The sequence below is a fragment of the Mercenaria mercenaria genome, chromosome 5 (assembly GCF_021730395.1).
Source record: "Mercenaria mercenaria strain notata chromosome 5, MADL_Memer_1, whole genome shotgun sequence".
Lineage (NCBI taxonomy): Eukaryota > Metazoa > Mollusca > Bivalvia > Venerida > Veneridae > Mercenaria > Mercenaria mercenaria.
Window position 1 is genome coordinate 90,918,209 of NC_069365.1, and position 15,992 is coordinate 90,934,200.

Below are 15,992 nucleotides of genomic sequence, written 5' to 3' on the forward strand. Positions count from 1 at the left end.
AAAATCCAACAAGTACATTTTAATTTTATGCAAAATATAGATAGAGGGGGAGGAAGTGGTAAGGGGTAGAAAGGGGATAGGGGAGGGGGTTGAAAGGGAAAGTAGAACAAGGATGAATATACAAAGGGAACGCCACGTTCCTTAATCACAGTTGCACTACAACGTAAACCACAGTACAGCAGACATTCATGTACCAAAGACAAATACATCCACACCCACACACAACTAACTAACACTGATAAACAGACAATTAAGAACAACACTGTAGGACACCGCCCAAGACACACAGACGCACAAGCACACAAACGCACACATATAAGCAGGAAAAAACAACAATCGGGCACCGCCTTAGGATTCCGACAGCCAATATTAAGGTGGGCACGATAACTTAGAAAAGGGGGAGGGAACGCCAAAGCAAGGGAGTGCAATTGAAAGGATTGGGGCGATAGAGGAAGTGGGGAGAAAGAGGAAAAAACCGCTAACAACAAACAAGACAACATACGCAACACAAAATACAAGACAGACAGAAAACAAGTTGAAAATAGGGGCACCGCCTTGGAACGGTCAGTTACCTATATAAAGGAAATTGGAGGTTTAAACGCGTTTAGGATATGCCAACCTCGCACTTGCCCTATTCCCAACGAGTTAGACAAGACAATGCTAATAAAATGCATACAACAAACAAGACTACATACGCAACACAAAATACGAGATGGACAGTTAATAAAATGCCAACAACAAACAAGACTAGATACCCAACACAAAATACCACCAAAGTCTGATCTTCTTTGTAGAATGCACATCTGGCAGGTACGGGGTAAGCTGCACACTTTCATGTAGTGTAAACTGTTATGGAGGATTTACCAACTGTCATCATGTTAACGGGACATGTTTACTTGGATGTGCGACAGGGTTCGAAGGGAACACGTGTGATAAAGGTAATCGATTTGGACATATATTATTATACCTCTGTTTTTAAATGACCTGTTACCTATGCTTCCTATGTTGTAGCTCGATTCTGATAACATGTTCAGTATACACATTAGTTTTATTATACTTTTGTTGCAAGTGTATATCACCTACTATACAGTGCACTCGTCGGGCCGACTGCTTTTAGAAAAGACGGTACATTTACAAAATACTCTTGCCAGTCACACAAACACACGAACACATATGATTAATTTCAGATTAGGATTGCATTTATTGTTAAAAGTCCCTTTATTAAAACCATGCATGGTAATATTTATAACAACGTGTGTTAATACCAAAAGGAGATCAAAAGGGAGATGTTTGAACAATTGAAATCGAAAAAGACTAGAAAATCCATATCATCGTGTGATATGTAGTTTGTATGTAGCACTTTTGAACGTTTATTTTATAGATGAAAAGAGCGCTATAAAAATCTAGTAAATAATAATAATAATAATAATAATAATAAAATAACATGGGTAAGTCATATGTAATGCTTGAAACTGATTTAACGGATCCTGTTAATTAACCAGTATACATTTGCATTTTAATGTTAATTTTATTTATATTGTTGTCTTTTAGAGTGTGATAATGGGTTTTGGAATAGAAATTGCGAGACAAAGTGTGGCAAATGTCTCTCTGGTACATGCAGTAAGACGACTGGTTTTTGTGAAGGGGGTTGTTTAGCGGGATACAAATATACTTCTAGATGCACACAAGGTATACGTATATTCAGGTCTATCTTATTCTATTCTATCTATTACAAGTGACTGAAAAAAAAAATGATTGATTGCTTGTTCGGTTAATTTATTTAATCATTCATATATATATTAACTGATTGGGAGTTTTCAGCATTATTTTAGTTGTGTGATTGCGGGAAGTTAACAATATCTTAAGAAATGAAATGATGAAACGTGAAGGGTCGGTTACCATAAAACGGATACTCATGTCTGAATGGAAGTAAATGTAGTATAAAGACATGTTAATTATTAGGTTTGCGGGTCAGTATGGTTAATGGGGGTCGAGGCGTTTGCCGAGTCCCTCTATTGGTCAAACTGACACTACATATTTTCGTGGAGGGTCACTAACAAACCCTATAATTGATTTGATTTACCGACCACATATTTTTATTCTAGAATGACATGGAAATCTACTGACCCTCCACAGAAATACAGGGGGTCACCACTTGAACAAAATTGTTTCTTTTGGATTTTGGGAATCCGTGTAATAAAAATTCAAACATTTTGCCTTACTTTTTTACATACGACCTGTTTTATCTTACAATAAACACAGAATGCGATGATTATACATTTGGAATAAACTGCGGAAGTTTATGCAATCCAAACTGCGTAGATATATGTGATAAAGTCAATGGAACATGTGGCAACTGCACGTCAGGTTGGAAGGGAGACACATGCAGTCAAGGTAAGCCTAAGGAAAGATTAAAGTTTCTTCATTTGATAAAGTTTCCGAGATAAGAAAATTACTGCTTTCGTTATAGTAAATGTTGTCTAGCTTGACAAACATCTTTGAGATTAAGAATTTACTAATTGTAGTGACCATCAGCGTCATTACTTATTAATATTGCTGATTAATATTCTGTCCCTACATTCTCTTCAAGTCAGCCGTTCTCATTTAAAGTGACCGTCGAGCAAATCCCTTATAAGATACAATATATTCCATATTGGACGACGAAAAATCTTAGGTTCAAATCTCCATGTTTTTTATCTGAACAACAAATTAAAGCGGTTGACCGAAAAAGTATTTGCATGAAATTCAACATCAGTAACCGCTTGACGCGCTGTTTCTGTATATGTCACTTTCTTTTTACTGAAACACACACACACAACTAAGAAACTTATACAACCTGCCTAGAATAACATATGTCCTCATCTCTTATTTTGTAATACAAATGTATTAACTTCTGAAAGAAAAAAAAATAAATTCATATTTTACGGATTTAAAAATTCATCTGCTCCTGAAACATCTGAACGAAACAATATGGCAGCCAATTTGATTTCAACTTGGACAATGCTTATTGACTTTCTGATATTCTTATAGAAACTAAAAATATAATAGACTCTTACCTGCGCAAAATAATAAAATCATCCTCTTGAATAAATCAGAACATGCTTTATTTCTACACTTTTAACATTTGACTCGGGCAACTATACATCATATTCAATTAACATTGAAAATTTCAGTTCCAGCTCTGGACACAGTAACAAAGAATTTAAAGATTTTAAAATCACTAAATTTACATTGTACTTAGAATTATAATTAAAACAATCATTTTTGTTTCAACTTAATAAAGATAAATGCCTTATATAAGGAATAAATCAAGAATAAGTTTAGTTTCAAGTGTATCATTATCCTTTCCAAGAACCGATCCATGTTTGATGATGCAAACATTGTGATGACATGATGAACGTTACATAATAGCGTCTTTACGAACTACTATCTGCCTGATGAAAGTGGAGACAGGCATAGTTAACTTACCAGTTGAGGTTAAATAATCTGTTTAGAAAAAAAGCTATGCAAAACCTAAAACTGGACTCTGTAATACTGAATTCAATCTGAAAGGACACTGACGTGAAAACTAGTCCGTCAATATAGGAGGAGCTTGATTTTGATATCAGGTCAATGGACTGATATAAAAAATATCAGGCAAGTGATATTAGGCACTTTGCATGGTAGTTGCATGACAAAAAAAAGAACGACTTGCACTAACCGAATTATGAGGTGTGGAAGTCACAAACAACTAGGAATGACAATTTTATAATTTCCAAACCCATTATTTTTAAATACAAATGGAAGACAGATTAGAATGTATAAAACAAATATTGTATATCAGTGGGAATACATGTATATGCCATGCTGCTTTTTTTTCACAATTGCAGTAAAGCTAAGATAAGATAAGATATGTTTATTATAGTCTCACTCTGCATGAATAGAAATATAACACAGTTGCATTTACACATAAAAAATCATGCAAACCTTTCTTAAAAGAAGTACTCGTTGAATAAAAATAATAAAATGCGAGGCTCCGCCGAGCATTTTATCAATTTTATTCAACGAGTTTAATATATTCAATGTGGAAAGTCACAAAATTAATGTAATATTCTTTTTATCACAGGTTAGCTTTTGCTGCCGAAACATCTATAATTCTACTTTCTTTAACTATTATATACAAGTCTATTTGACCAACGTCCTCTACAGTTTAAACGACGTCGACGTCAAAGCTTTATTACACTAGTTTATTTTATGCTAACTAATGAAATACTGTATTCTATCAGTTAAATATTTTCATATCTCATCGCTCACACTGTGAAAATATGAAATCTATATTTTCACACTGTGAGAGATATGAGCTCCGCCCCTTATACATTCAGTATGAATTTTAAATTATTTGCTTAAAACAGGATGAAAATTGTAGTCGCACTTTGTTCTTTATAGTATATTTCTCGATTCAAATTTTTTACTTAAAGAGAATTTCATACCGTTATGCAGCAAAATATAAAATAAAATGGAACTTTATGTTGCATGCGTCTTTATAACGTCACATCACGTCTGACGTCATGTCTGTATACGCGCGTCTGTTTCCCGCGCTGAGTTTAAAACAGTTGCAAAATGCTTTTCTCAACGTAATTGAGCATAAAATAAAAAGAAAATTTGTTTGTTTTTCGTGAATATGGAATATATCTCACCTCGAAGTGAGCAAATTTTCACATTTTCACTCGCGCTACGCGCTCGTGAAAATATTTGAAATTTTCTCACTTCTCAGTGAGATATATTCCATATTAACTCAAAACAAACAAATATCCTCTATGTATTATTAATTTTAAGTAATAGCTTTATTTCACTCCCGCACGTCAAACATGTAATAGCAGAGCTACCGGCGCCGCGAAGCGGCGCCGACAGCGTCGCATTACGGTTACACGTATGAACAAGAAAAAGAATAGAGAGATCTAACTGTGTATACTATCGAGTTGAAAATTCGTGGTACTTTTCTGGAATCGGTGTTGTTCGGATTTTTTCATGTGCTCTATGCACATAGTAATTAATCAGTAAAGACGTCAGTAGACGCTTACTGTTTACGGTTGATAAAAGCGTCTCACTTACTGCTTTGAATATTGAATAAAAAATGTAAATGCGGGTTTGATAATAAAAATTTAGAGCTAAATACATTTTGTACGAAGAAAAAAGAAATAAAATACAATATTTTCATTTTGAAACGACTTTCCTCACGTTGCCATGACCAAACTTTATCATATATACTTATGTTTGTCATTATGACGTCATAATTCCACATTGGTGTAGTGGTTAACGAGTTCGCGTTGAAAACCAGAGGTCGTGCGTTCGAATCTCACCTGGACCAGATTTTTTTTTCAATTCCTTTTTTTATTTCAGTTTTTTTTCTATTATTATCAGTTTTGAAAATATTGTATAACTAAAGTCATTCATGTGAAATTTAACAAGTGTTTAGTTTTGATGTCAGGCTCCAGTGTAGTGCCTGTGCAGTAGTCAGTAGACATAACTTTAAAAACAAAAACAGCTTTAGAATCAAAATAACAGGCATTGAACTGTGAAAAGCAAATAATGATCTTCTCCCCGTTCGCATATATTTCATCCATTAGCGTTAAAAACAAGTTTAGTTTCAATTTTATTCAAACAAATGTTAAGTCCCACTTATGTGGGCAGCATTAACACTGACCAGAGTTTACCTAAAAAACAAAAACTATTGGCGATCAATTAGATCTATCAATAAACATCAAAAAGGTTCTTACTACCATCCCTGTTTTATAGTGCCAAAAGATTAACCATAAAAAGCCATAGAAATGTTAACTTAGAAGTTTAGTAAATAAACAGGGTTTTTCAAGAATTTCGGCATACTCTGTTTTTCTCAGGTAAAATTCTGATCATTAACTTTTAAAAATTGCTAGTCTTTGGGTTTAAAACAAGCTTTGTACAGTCATGTAAATGATTGTAATTTCCCCATACCAGGCGTCTATTATAGCAGTATTTTTGACTGAAAGTAAGACACAATCATTCTTCCTTTCAGAAAGAACCAAAATTTGACAATAATGACATTTTAAAGAATTACAATAGTCATTTCCAGGAGTACATAAATTGTAATTTCTACTAACTTTGGAATTGAAACATTAACTTTTTACATTAAGTCCTTATTGCCAAACATTTACATTCTTTATCTTGGTGCAGATTTTAATCTATATCGAACTTTCATTTAATTATATACAGAATAGGAGAGATCGCCGTGACGTCACGCGTTAACATCTGTTTATCTGGTGGTTGGCAAAACAAATGTTTTTTAACACCGTTTGCGTATTGAATCAGAATTTTTAATTTTTAATAACTTTTTTGCTCATTTATGGATTTTCAAAATTCAAAAAGATTTGAAATACTAACGATCTTCATATTTTTGTATCCAAATATCTTTTTTCAAATAATAACCGTTTTAAATGACATATAATTTTAAAAGCGGCGTAGTGATTTTCACAACGTTTAGAAAAACAGTGTAAGTTAAGCCTTCATAATTAATCCATTTTATTTCGAAATAACAATTACGAATATTTCACATGTCAAGAATTAAATTTGATGCAGTCTAAAACATGCATTTAGAAAAATCATATTTTCGGATCTTATAATTTTAATAGATCTAATAGAACATAAACTTCCTAAACGAATCCTTAGTTCCAGACAATTCCAACACCACTCCTTCAATTTCAAAGGGGCACTGTGATTTTTCAGGGAGCTCTGCCTTTTAGGTAGCACCTAATTTCATATTAATTTAAAATATTAATACTTTAAAATTATTTTATACAATTCACAGTCAAATAAGAACAATATGTAGATATTACACATTATATACACACACACATACCTTTAGCATGGATACTGACAGACTGTATCAGGGAAAAAAACACCTGAAGACTGATGCTATGCCTAAATGCCTAAGCAGACCTTAAACAAACTAAACTATATTCTTTAAAATGATCTAGGACCTTGTCACACAATATAGGTTATCACCTTATGCTTAAATTCTTAATAAACAGATGCTACTAGACAAAGTGGAATTTGTGACAAAATGGTCGTCCAACGGAGTAGAGTAAACTAAAGTATGTACTGAGTGAAACATCGAGTGAGTGTAGTGGATTGCACTGAAACGTTTGATGAAGCAGTGTATTTGGCTGACGTGAGATATTGAGTGAAAATTTAATGAGAGCAAAAGTAAAAAGGCAAACAATTTCTACGAATATTAAACATTAAATGTGATACAGTATATAATGTTTCCAAGGACAAAATGCATCATTGCTTTAAGTTCAACTATACCGTACTATTTTCCTTGTGTTTAGGATGTTAAAACAGGTTTTGGCACTTAAACATACAAGTTTGTGATTGAGAGTAAATACCCAAATCTATCAGTATCAGTTAGGTCTATAAAATTTGTATTCAAGTTTGAAGCTGTTTGTATCAGTCCTGCTCGAAAAGAACTATACAACGGACAATGTAATAGAACAAATATTTTATCCTCAACAGAATCTCTACAGTGAAAAGAAGGTTCGTTCCTCCGTCGGTATACCATTATATCGTCCTAGCTCAATACCAATTGGGGCTGGGCCACATCTGAATTTGGTCAGTGCACCCCTGTATGTTCTTGCATACCAGACGGGGATTTCCGGTATTTTTACCGGTGCTAAAAAATCATGGCTCTCGTGCTTTAAATGACGTATTACGAACTACATATATGTAGAAGATTTATGTAGTTATTTATATTTCATTTCGAAAAACGAAATAAAAATCCAATACCTTGACAGTTCCTCTTTGTTCCTAATAGTAAATTTCTCGATTCAAAGTACGTTATTTTATCAAAAATTCATAACGTTACGCTGGAAGTGATAAAACAAAACCGGAACTAATCATTGTTATTTGTCTTTCAAACGTCATGACGTCTTTCCTGTTTACGGACGTTGATTTCTTGCGCTTTGTTTAAATACGCTGCTATAAGAAATAGTTCTAAAAAGAAAGCCGTTCGACTGATTTTATTTTTATTATTATATCTTGATATCGGTATGCAAGAAAAAGATTCTGTCACTGGTTATAGGTGCAGATGGGAATATCCGGCTTTCGGGTAACTGTTTAGGCGGTAACTCGGTGGGAACCTCGTTACCGCATAAACAGTTACCCTCGAGGCCGGAAATTCCCATCTGCAACTATAACCAGTGAAAGAATCTTATAATCTATTAAAGACTGTTGTACAATATTGCTCTGAATAAAAATTTTACTTGAATGTTTTAATGTTTTCTATAGTCTAAGCTTATTTCTTCCTATTCAAATCCATGCAGTATCACGGTTAACGTCTCTACTCCTAGGTAGCATGTTACTTAATACATCAACTTTATGAAATGCTGTTTCAATATTACATAATATATCACAGCCGTTCTGTTTAAACTTTTGACCGACTTTTAATTCCAATTCTTACATTTATTATTTGACATTCTGTCTGACCAAACAAATATATTCTTATTCAATCTTGACTGAATTATACATGTACTACTAAGTCTACACCAATTAGCAAACACAGATTTCCAACAGTTATAAAAAAAATTGGCGTCCAAACTATATCACCACAAACTGCAGCATTTGGAGTGTACCTACCTACATTTAGGAAATACCTTGTAACTCTATTTTGTACTACAGTGATGCATGAAAAAGTATCATACCCCATACGGATGGTGCACAAGTTATTACTGGAACAACTGTGGCCTCGTACATTTTCGTAAAAGCTTCATACGGTATACCTCTAAATGCTTTGGTTCGGGCTGTAGCGTAATGGCCTCTGAAAGCCACATGGCTCCAGTGTTACCAGACTTGTAAAACCTGTTGTAGAACTTTCACACACATATATAAGATTGAAAACACAATAGTTCGTATTGATGTTTATTTAATTTCAGGTAGTTAAATAAAGTATTTTAGAACAAGTAATTTTATTGTCTCAGTGTCCATCTTTCAAATAATATTTAGCTACTGTAAAATGTTAAGAACTAATTATGTTTGAGTTGTCTTTCATGAAATCTACATATTTGGAAGGTAACCTAACTAGGCATAATAGTATTTTTGACTTACGTTGGCAGAACCACGGTTGGTGGCTCTGCCGCCTTGCCTCCTCGAATGTCTAGTACATAAATCTTTTATATGCACCGGCCAGACTGTTGATTACCAAATTAAGATGTAGTTTTCCTGGTGTTATGTCTTAACCTGCCTAGAGCTACGATAACTTGTCAGTTTTATATTTCAACATTTTTAAAGGTAAAGAGTATGAATATATTTTCTCCAAGACATTGAATAATCTAGTCTTTTAAAACAATAGTCTAGCACCCTTTTTTGAAATTACATTATTACATTACAAATTCCTTCATTTCTTCACGAAAAAAAACAATAAAAAAAAGGTATTTTACTATCCTCGGAAACTTTTGAATGTTATAAATTGTAATGCAAAAATAGGTGTTTGAACACATATGCTTGTTTCTTATTGGTAATATCAGCCGTTTTTGCCGACAAATATACAGATTTAAAACAAAAATTGATGGACACAGAGCTAACAAAAATTCAAAACGCGATGGGTTAATATTTGAAATGGTAATACAATTGTACATAAAATTCCACGCGACTATTTATTCTGTGTTTCGTCGTTGCCCAGTGGTATTACGTGCAGACATCGTCATGTTGTAGGCTGTGTCATCAAGCGGCATGTACTGTGTAACCTCATCGGTGAATTATTATATACTGAAATTGACTAAAAGTATGATCAGCAAATGTCATGTTGTTATTGAATTTCGACAGTTAATTCCCAATGGCATTTATATGTTCGGCTGTGATCTTGAAAGAGTTTCTCCGTCTAAAACTAAAATTGTCAGGTCATGCTTATATGTCCATCAAGACGCATGTTATAAATTTATAAAGATTTTATTATATTGTCACCATGATTGTTGTAAAACATTCATTGTTTCTATGGATTTATTTTCCATGGAGTTTTTAATTCGAAGGCTAGTCCATGTGAAAACGACTATTTGCATTCTCCTTGTCATGAGCTCGAAGAAATCCCCAATCTGAATATGAATTATTTTCTTCTTTTTTCACAGAATTTCCGTTGTGGCTTTGCATTTTATTTATTTTTTCCATGATGACTTCTGATTTTTCACAAATTTGCACAGCATTTTTATGCACATAGCAAGTGTCTTCGCCCATTTTTCTTTTCCCTTACGTGTTTTTGAAATTTTGAACAAAATAGTTGCACCCAATTTATTACTTCCTTAACATTAATATTATATAATTTATATTTAGATCTATACGGTTTCAATACAAGAGGACATGACATACCAACTTTCTGACAGCTGGAGAAAGGCCTTAATAAAAACATTTTTGCCCTTAAGAAAAATATTGATATTAATCATCTTCTATTTTCATTTACATTTATTTTACCATGCGTTTTAAATTCTATTTTGATGAACTGTATCATTTCAGCAAATTGTGGTCTTATCTTTTTTTACGAATAATTTTTAACTTTTCATATGTATAACTTGTGCACATCAAAGATATATTCTCTATATATCTATTAAGTTTTAATAATGTTCCACACTACTTGTCAACTTGTACACATGCAACAAGCTCGGTTAACATAAAAAGTTATCAATTGTGTCAATTTGATAAATATATCAACATATTAATTCAAAACAAAACGTTGACAAAATGCACGTATATTGTTCACTGCTAATAAAAATATATGTTCGTCACGTAGACATACTTATCTACTATTCCGTAGGTATATTCTATAGGTTTCCCATGCTTCTGTTTGCACGGCCTTTATACCTAAAATAACACTAATCTAGTGTTCTTTGTGAGTCACTGCTCACAGGTCATCATCAAACACATTTCCTGTGTCTACCGTGGTCTTAGTTTCTGCCACGTTACATTTACTATAATCACAATATTACATTCAAAGTCAGAAATATATACAACATCTATTTACAAAATCCGAACCCTTATTTTTTTTGAAACAGTAAACCCCATACAAACATTTTATCTAAATAATGCTCCAAAAAAATATGATGACAGAATACTTTTAAAACAAGTATAGTCTGAATTATGAATTTCAAATTGAATACAGGTATGTTAAAATATAGTTTGACATGCGAACTGCCAGAAGCAAATTTGACCAGTTACCTACATGTTAACTAATATTTGACAGGTGTAATCTAAATTTTATAACATAAATGACATTTCCCACACGTTACTTTGACAACTGAACTTGCTTTTAATTTTATCATAACATACAACTTGTAATTTTAATAAAAATCCTCAGACAGATAAACTGCCAGCAGCATAATTTGTTTTCGTGTACTTTACATTTGTAATTTTATTTTATTCTCTTTTTTGGGGGTATTTTTCTTCTTTATTTGTAAACAGTTTAGTTTACTCTACTGTTCATCTTAAATCTTTCTTGTTAGGCATCGCTTTGTTAATGCATACCTTTTGAAAAAAATCATATATTAGGTTTGTCAAAATCAAACAACCTAAAAACCCTATGACGATATCTTTGTAAAGTAATATTTCAATTGTTTTATAACTATGATATATTGACAGCTTTCGTCTGCCCGATTTAGCTAATTTACAGAGTTTTCAAATTTTATATATTTTAGTGTTTTGCTTCATTTTGCTTTATTTAATTTTCGCCTACCCTACAAGATTTGTAAATATTTCTATACATAAATCTGATATGATACATAATTTTATGAAGGCAAACTTTTCAGTAACAGTTTTAATTTTGAATTGCATTTCGTGCTAGATTGAATTCAACTATTTTTTCTCCCAAAATATGCCCAAAAACTTTTAAAAGGAAAATAGACATTTCTACTTGCGTTTTCGAAGATCTATTGGCTCGTGTCGTCTTCCCAGTTCGGCGTGATGTATAGTGGCAGAGTACTTCGTGTAATACGTGGCCGCAACAATCTCGCAGAGAACATCCTGGTCATCGGATACCAAAAATCGCCTTGTAGCGTAATGATCTCTAAAAGCCACATGGCTCCAGTGTTACCAGACTTGTAAAACCTGTTGTAGAACTTTCACACACATATATAAGATTGAAAACACAATAGTTCGTATTGATGTTTATTTAATTTCAGGTAGTTAAATAAAGTATTTTAGAACAAGTAATTTTATTGTCTCAGTGTCCATCTTTCAAATAATATTTAGCTACTGTAAAATGTTAAGAACTAATTATGTTTGAGTTGTCTTTCATGAAATCTACATATTTGGAAGGTAACCTAACTAGGCATAATAGTATTTTTGACTTACGTTGGCAGAACCACGGTTGGTGGCTCTGCCGCCTTGCCTCCTCGAATGTCTAGTACATAAATCTTTTATATGCACCGGCCAGACTGTTGATTACCAAATTAAGATGTAGTTTTCCTGGTGTTATGTCTTAACCTGCCTAGAGCTACGATAACTTGTCAGTTTTATATTTCAACATTTTTAAAGGTAAAGAGTATGAATATATTTTCTCCAAGACATTGAATAATCTAGTCTTTTAAAACAATAGTCTAGCACCCTTTTTTGAAGTTACATTATTACATTACAGGGCAATTAACATACCTAAAGCTCTATTTGCAGACTGTGCAACAGTGTTTACAGTTATTGCATAATCGAAATGTTGAGTTAATAATACACCTATTAAATACTTATACTGTGTTACATAATTAAGAGTTGTGTTACAAATTCTAAACATAAATTCTGACTGATTCACTGACGGATTACCAAAGACTTTAATGGGTTTACATTCATTACATTTCTGACACACCATAAGTTCAGTACATTTAACATACACTGTAGGTCATTTTCTGTAGGTCAATATCAGCATACAACAGTATAGGAACATTTCCACCATCAATGTTAATTCCAGTATATTTAGCTTTACGTTTTAAAGCTAGATCATTTATATAAAGGTTAAATAATAAAGGTGACAATGAACATCATTGTTTTAATCCAGTGTTGACAGCAAACCAATCTGTATTGAAATGTTTTAGTTTCACAGAATACAAAACATTTTAATAGAATTACTTAGCCTTTAGCCTGCTGGCGGCAAGTGGTTTTGCCTTTGCGACCAGTGCAGACCATGATCAGCCTGCACAGATGTGCAGTCTGATCATGGTCTGCACTGTTCGCTATTCAGTCAGTAAATTTCCAGTGAACACCCCTTTGAATAATAAGTAGTACTGCCAAAATTGAATGATGGACTTGTCCATTTTAGAAATATAGCAAGGTAAAGGTTAATAGCATTGATTAATTTTGTACGAAAACAAAGTTTGGTCAATTTGGTGTACAGCAGTTCTCTATTTATAGTGTCGAATGCATTTTTAAAATCAATGAAAGCACAAAAGGTTGACAATTTACATTTTTTTCTTGTATCAATAATACTAGTTAATGACTGAATGCGATCAACTGTGCTACGGCCTTTTCTAAAACCATTCTGACCCTCATAGATAATATTATTCTCTTCTGTCCAAGATGTTATTCTATTATTAAGCAAGGTACAATAAATTTTATGAACTACATGTCTAATAGCTATACAACGACATGAAAGAGGGTCCCTTGGATTACTTGTAGAACACTTAGGGATAGGGATTGGCCTTTTAAAAGTCCTACCCCATAACTGTGGCTATAAGATATAAGCTATAAGACTTTACCTGTTTGCGTTTATAAGAATTTAAGACTGTTTGATAAATTAGTTATTCTCGCTGCTCGCAAATGTATGTGAAAAATAGAACCATTTGTTTAAATACTACAGTGTTTGAAATTACAATAAAATAGACTCACATACAATTCAATTTCAAAAGAATAGAATGATACTATAATATAATGGTAAAATATCTGGAGTTTGCACTTCAGCAGAGCTTCTAGTGTAATATTTCTATCAAAATAACTTGTATTTGTTTTTGAACAGGACCATTCACTGACGACAGCTTTATATCTTGTCAAAGACTTAAACATTGAATTTGGTGGGGGACAATCATATGCATTACCCACGACGAGATATATATCCATATTTTATAACAGTCTGAGTCAAACAGTCATTTTGATCTTTGAACGTCTGCTATGAATAACTAGAGCCACACAAATGAATATATTTATGTGTAAATTTCATTGAATTACGTTTTGACTTGATTGGTCAAATCTTTCGTCATCATAAGTATAAATAAAAGCACTTTGCAGGATTTTTCTTTCATATTTGTTTTGGATTATAACTTTACTACAATATAAGACAGATAGATAGATAAATAGATAGATGTTTATTCAATTTACACAAATTTAAGCTAAAATATCCAGTAGCTGGGTAACTAAAAAGTTATAGTTTCACATAAATAAAACACATATTAACTAGTTAACTAAGATCACAATGTAATTTGTATCACAGCTAGGCTTTTTAATACTATGTGTACCTTTATATTATAGAAACAAATGTTAATTAGACTAAGATAGTTTAAATTGGAAGCAACATGTATATATTATAGCAGTGTGTAGTAACCTAGGATGGCCCATAAAAGCTAGAAAGCTTATATCCAATGGGGTCATTGGCTAAATATACTTACTATAATGAAAACATACATATTTAACACATCAAAGACAAAAAAATTAAAAAAGACTTTGGGATTTGGAAGCTATGAAACTAAAACTGTTTCTATAATATATTTGTAGATCCTAAACACAATTAACTAGCCAATGTGATTAAAACACAAAACTATGTATTGGACCATGTCAACAATGCACACTGTTTCTCAAATCTAAATCTAAAAGATGTTTCTTCACAGAAAGTTTGAATTGATTCAATTTAGTTAATTTCTTCAGATCGTCTGGAAGTGAATTCCAATCCTTTATTGCACTAAAACTGAAAGATATATTTTCTTTCCCAAATGATTTAGGTAGAACAAAGTTGTACATATTGGCCCTTCTAGAATAAGAGTGAACAGTTCTGACAGGTACAAGATTTTCTATCATGTATGAAGGGCATTTGTCGTGGACAATTTTAAACACATGGTTCAAACGTAACTGCTTATTTCTATTTTAGACATTCAACAATGACATTTTAGTCAGGCTAAATTGATTTTCGCTTTCCCTCGGTTCCATGCCATTTATGAATCTAACAATCTTGTTTTGACAAATTTGTAACTTATCTGTAAGACCCTTATTTAAGTTTGGATACCTGGAAGTACAAGCATAATCTAAATGACATTGAATCAAAGCAGAGCATAAAATACTTTCTAGTATTAAAGTCTAAACATTTAGCTTGTCGATACAAAAATCTAAGACGTGAATTTACCTTACTTATTATATTATTAACAATGCTTTCTCCTGATAATGAGCTGTCAATAGTGACACCTAAATATTTTACAGACTCAGAGGTCTCAATCTTATATCCATTACAAACAATGTTAAATTTATTTACTGGTTTTAATTTGCATTTTGAGCCAAAGATAATGCATTCAGTTTTGCCAAGATGAAGAGATAGTTTGTTATCCACCAGCCAGTTTGAACAAGACTCTAAAACTTTCCCTAATTTTAAAGAAATTACCTTTGGATCTTTATGCGCAAACAATATAGCACTATCATCAGCATATAAAATTAATTTACATTCGGGGTCAATACTGATAACCATATCATTGACATAACATAGGAAAAGAAGAGGGCCTAAAATCCTGCCCTGAGGTACACCACATGTAACAGGTTTGTATTCTGAGAAAACACTTTGACACATATAGTTTGTTTTCTACCAGACAGATATGACATAAACCAGTCAGTGCTTTTGACACCCAATAATTTCAACTTGCCACATAGAATTTCATGATCATCAGTGTCAAAGGTTTTCTGTAAATCTAACATGACCATACCTGTGAATAGGCCTTTGGCATTATTACCTCTAATGTGATCCATTAAGTGAATTAGACAAGTAT

The 15,992-nt window shown here is 32.6% G+C and overlaps 1 protein-coding gene across 3 annotated transcripts in view; it reads left to right on the forward strand.

The window, feature by feature from the left end:
* LOC123557913 (uncharacterized) overlaps positions 1-15,992 on the forward strand; it is a 52,151-nt gene that overhangs the window by 15,854 nt on the left and 20,305 nt on the right. For all 3 annotated transcript variants that reach the window (XM_053544275.1, XM_053544276.1, XM_045349699.2), the window contains 3 exons: positions 795-938; positions 1,552-1,689; positions 2,263-2,394. In XM_053544275.1, the coding sequence (XP_053400250.1) occupies positions 795-938; positions 1,552-1,689; positions 2,263-2,394 (414 nt within the window). The remainder of the gene's footprint in view (positions 1-794; positions 939-1,551; positions 1,690-2,262; positions 2,395-15,992) is intronic.